This window comes from Tuber melanosporum (assembly GCF_000151645.1).
Source record: "Tuber melanosporum whole genome shotgun sequence assembly, scaffold_108, strain Mel28".
NCBI classification, from domain to species: Eukaryota; Fungi; Ascomycota; class Pezizomycetes; order Pezizales; family Tuberaceae; genus Tuber; species Tuber melanosporum.
The window spans coordinates 4,436-8,432 of record NW_003298764.1 but is presented as its reverse complement, the minus strand read 5'-3'; the positions used below and the strand labels follow the sequence as shown (position 1 = coordinate 8,432).

Below are 3,997 nucleotides of genomic sequence, written 5' to 3'. Positions count from 1 at the left end.
AAAATAACATGGTAGAGGGCATTTTTTTCATAGCCTTAACCTATATTCTATATTATTATTAAGCTATAAAAATATATTGTGATATTTTTATACATGCAAAACATACTACTATATAAAAGGTTTTAGTTGCCATAATTTATACTATAAATTTTACTTTTATGACAAAAATGGTGTGCTGAACAGGTTCTTAAAACAGTATTTTTTATATTGTTTAACGTACAAGGTGGTATCAGTACTGGTTTTGTGGGCTGAAATCCTTCGTCCTCATCCAGGTCCTGGAAGGCAAGACTAAAGTAACACACCAATTATCAGAATGGTATTTATATCTTACTAGACTGTCTCTGAAGGACATTACACTGCTGACTATTTTATTACATCTCATGAAGATCACTGTTTTCGTAGTGATAGCATTACTCTTAGGTAGTAGCTGACTTTAAAGCAGATTGAAACTACCTTTCCCACTCTTGCGATAAAATCAAAAAACACAATTAGGAGGCCTGCACTTAGAGCCAAAGCGCATTGTTGAAATACTTCTTTCACAACTAACACGCCACGAAAGGTCAGAAAAATGCCATTTTTTTTGGCCAGCCAAATAGGGCCCTTACTCTTTTGCCAATCCTCGAGTCACCGGCGCTGAAGTTCCGTGAAGTTTGGTATACGAACGAAGGGGTGTCGACCTTCCCAGACACAAGCGCTCGCTGGCTCGGCGAATGCGTGAATCCCCTCCACGGAGAGTATCTCAATCAACGATTCCTGCAAAAGGATTTGCCGCCCGGGGTGTAAAAGCATAACTTAACCTACTCGTAGACTATAGTATGAGTAGGAATAGTGCCAAACCTGGAAACGCTAATAGATGGACAACCACCGGTCGTGGGCTATACATGATTGGGGTACGGTATCTTGCATAAAAATGAATCTGTCTTGAGGGCGGAGGTAGAGACTTCTAGTCAGGGTTCCTCTGTACCGAGACAACTCTTGGTTGTTGAATTGATGGAAATGCGAGGTTATCGGGAGTCCTGCAGGGGACAGTCTTGGGTTGTACGAGTACTGTGGGCCACGATTGAATTATCATAATATGCGAGAAGTCATGAGATGGGTCGGGTTTTAAGTTTTCGATGTTCTTGAGGGGCCACTAATGTGGGTTTTTGCAGTGTCCCCAGGACATGCGTTCGTTTCTTCTACCGGGTAAACTGTGGCTTATTATAGATAAGGTATGGAGCTGAGAAGAATTTGTAGAAGTGGGGGGGTTTAAGCAGCTTAGGCCTCCAGGAGAATAAGGTACCGACGAGCGGAAGACTACAGCATGCTGGCGCGATAACACCTTCTGGCTCAAGAAGGTAATTTAGTAGTATCAGAAAATTCCTTGCTACTCCCATGAATCATACCGGTAGTGGGGAACCCGTCCTCGAGGGTTTAGACAAGCCCCCCGCTCCCTGCCCAGTAGAAAATCGCCCCGATAGGACCATTTAGACTGCATTTTCGCACTGAAACAGGGCTCTCTAGCTTCCCGAGAAACCGCCTTCACCAATGCCCAGCGCCCACAAATTTCAGATCTCCTATCCAGTAGTGATAGCATAACTCACAGGACTCGACCCCCCACCAAACGCCTCACATCTCAGATACGGTACAGTACCGAGAAGCAGCGGCACCCAGCCAGTCTGCATGAACCCCCCTGTCTTAACATACTCGGCGCCTCCCGTAATTGACCCAACCCGCACCCGCATTTCCAACTCCCCACCAGGGTGCACTCTTGAACCAACATGATCCTGCAATCGGCCACCGCAAAGGACGGAATCCGGAAGACCCACTGATAGTCCCAACCTCATCCCCCAGGACTGACGCAGACTCCCGCGTGCCACACCGCCTCACCCAGGACGGGCGGTGATCCAAAAACGGCCTCACAGAAAAGGGAATGCCCTCTTCGCATCCCAAAAACAAGTTCTTCCAAGGCAAGGCATGTCGTGTCGTTGCGGTTCCCCAAGGTTAAACTCGGGGTCATGGTTGGCGCAAGGAGCAAGAACCGCTATTCCCTTTCGGGAACAGGTGAATGATTACAGATGTGCCAAGAAGGAAAAGTTCATGGATTCTCTCTCGTAACTACGACACAATGATGTCACTTGTCTTCACCATAGAACCACCGAACGCGTCAAGTTCCCAGCGGACCTTGACCAAGCTCTATCTTCCAGGAACGGGGGAGTGGAATTCAATGACGTTTGATGGATCTTCCAGGAGAGGAGCCCTAGATAGACTACGAGTACGAGTACGAGTACATGAATTGATGAGGTGCCGTAGAACAGTTGGTCTTGAGGTAAGAGGAATTGTTATTTAAAGAGCCGTGAAGGCCTACGTTGGAACCTCCTTTCTACATCGACAATCATCTTGTTATATTCATCGAAAACTATCAATTATACAAATCTTACCTCTAAAAAACCCTTTCCCCCAGCAAACATCAATCAACATGTCCGAACCTTTCCGCAAAGACTTCTCCACCCAGGCCAGGGAGGAGATCGTTTGTTTCCCTTCCCCTCTTCTACAGCTCTCCATCGTTAGTACCTTTAGTTAACTATAATATCCACAGACTCCGGACTCCTCCAAGTCCACCCTGGACCGTGCAAAAGAGTGCGTCACTGGCACCGCCGACAGAGCAGCCGGCGGTCTCCAGAGCGACCACCACAAAAGCAATACACAAGAGGCTTTCGACAGGACCCGCCGTGAGAAAGACTCCCAGAAGGACAACAGTGAAAGTCTTTTGGACAAGGTTAGCCTCACTCACCACCAGCTGCTTGAAGAATGGGGAACTAAACGACGTGCAATTAGACTAAGCACGCCCTCGGTGTTGACAAGCACTAAACACACGCCACCCATAGTGTGTCATTGACGGGTGGGCCTCCGGATTTTTGGAGTTCTTGGGGGTATCTAAATTACCGGTATGACGGATTCGAGTGTGTGGATGTGTTGGGGCTAGTGGGATTGGACCTTTGTTAGCTTTTAATATATCTTATTTGAAGAGTTGGTTTTCTCGACGAACCCAAAACGTGAAATCGAGTGAAATCGAGTGAAGCATCCAAACGTTGGTCTCTTGGTCTGCTCCCAGATTTCACAAACTTTTAGTATAAAATATAGATACCTTGCTATGAATGTTTTATGATAAATACTCGTACTTGCAGGAGTGGCCATAGAGTAAGCGAGGTCTGAGAATATGAGAAATGGTTGGCCGACTGGAAGCATGTCTAGGGAGCTGCCTCTAAAGTCCTAGATGAGAACAGTCACTTGGTCTGTTTTTTGCCTCTGCTCAAGTAGGTAAATCGTAGCATGCTAGACTACTAGTAGATCCAACTGTGAGTCTACAAAGTAGGCAAAAAGTACTCGAGTAACGGTTGCCTCATCCAAGACTCGAGTTTCCCGTCATGTCATACTATCATACTATCCAGGCTATCATGGATCAGCTCCGCAAGTCCTTTTGGCATCAAGGGTCGGAGAACGACTCACCCACATAGTAACCTGAATATCAACCCCAGACAGAACAGCACACCAGTCAACCCTTAAGGATCCATCACCCACAGCTCTCGCCAAGTATGACAGGCGCCCGCGAGTAAAAAACCCTTCAGAGTCCCTGACATATCGGTAGTCACACCTTAGCCGCAACACCCATTTTAGTTTCGGGAATCTATGATATTGTTGGATATCGTCATGCCTATCATACCACAGATTGTGTCAAGGAGATGTCTATATATCGGGGTATGAAATATCTGAGGGAGTTTTTATGTATTTAAGGGAGATGTTTATCCAACCTGGAAAGTGAGTCACTTCTAAGATACATTTTTCTATATAATTTTGTCTTCTATTTATCCAGGTTATTGTGATATGATACAACAGATATTAATATCATATCCTACCTCCATAATACCCTTATCCAGCCCTCATTGCACAAAGCGCGAAGAAGCCCCGTACCCGGATACCAAACCGAACGAACAAATGAACTTCTATTCCCCTACCC

General features: G+C 45.9%; 1 protein-coding gene; it reads left to right on the top strand.

Annotated features, from left to right (window-relative positions):
- The first annotated feature begins 2,177 nt into the window (after positions 1–2,177).
- Positions 2,178–3,009, top strand: GSTUM_00000236001 (uncharacterized protein). XM_002835418.2 has 3 exons: positions 2,178–2,509; positions 2,579–2,758; positions 2,818–3,009. The coding sequence occupies exons 1-3, from the start codon at positions 2,459–2,461 to the stop codon at positions 2,848–2,850; spliced, it is 264 nt and encodes an 87-aa protein (XP_002835464.1). The 5' UTR covers positions 2,178–2,458; the 3' UTR covers positions 2,851–3,009.
- The last annotated feature ends 988 nt before the right edge of the window (positions 3,010–3,997 follow it).

Bases quoted from the DNA above. Each gene is read 5' to 3' on its own strand.
- GSTUM_00000236001 (XM_002835418.2), top strand. From the start codon at position 2,459: ATGTCCGAACCTTTCCGCAAAGACTTCTCCACCCAGGCCAGGGAGGAG. The intron at 2,510-2,578 runs GTTTGTTTCCCT...TAATATCCACAG, and splicing joins CCCAGGCCAGGGAGGAGATC to ACTCCGGACTCCTCCAAGTC. The intron at 2,759-2,817 runs GTTAGCCTCACT...ACGTGCAATTAG, and splicing joins GTGAAAGTCTTTTGGACAAG to ACTAAGCACGCCCTCGGTGT.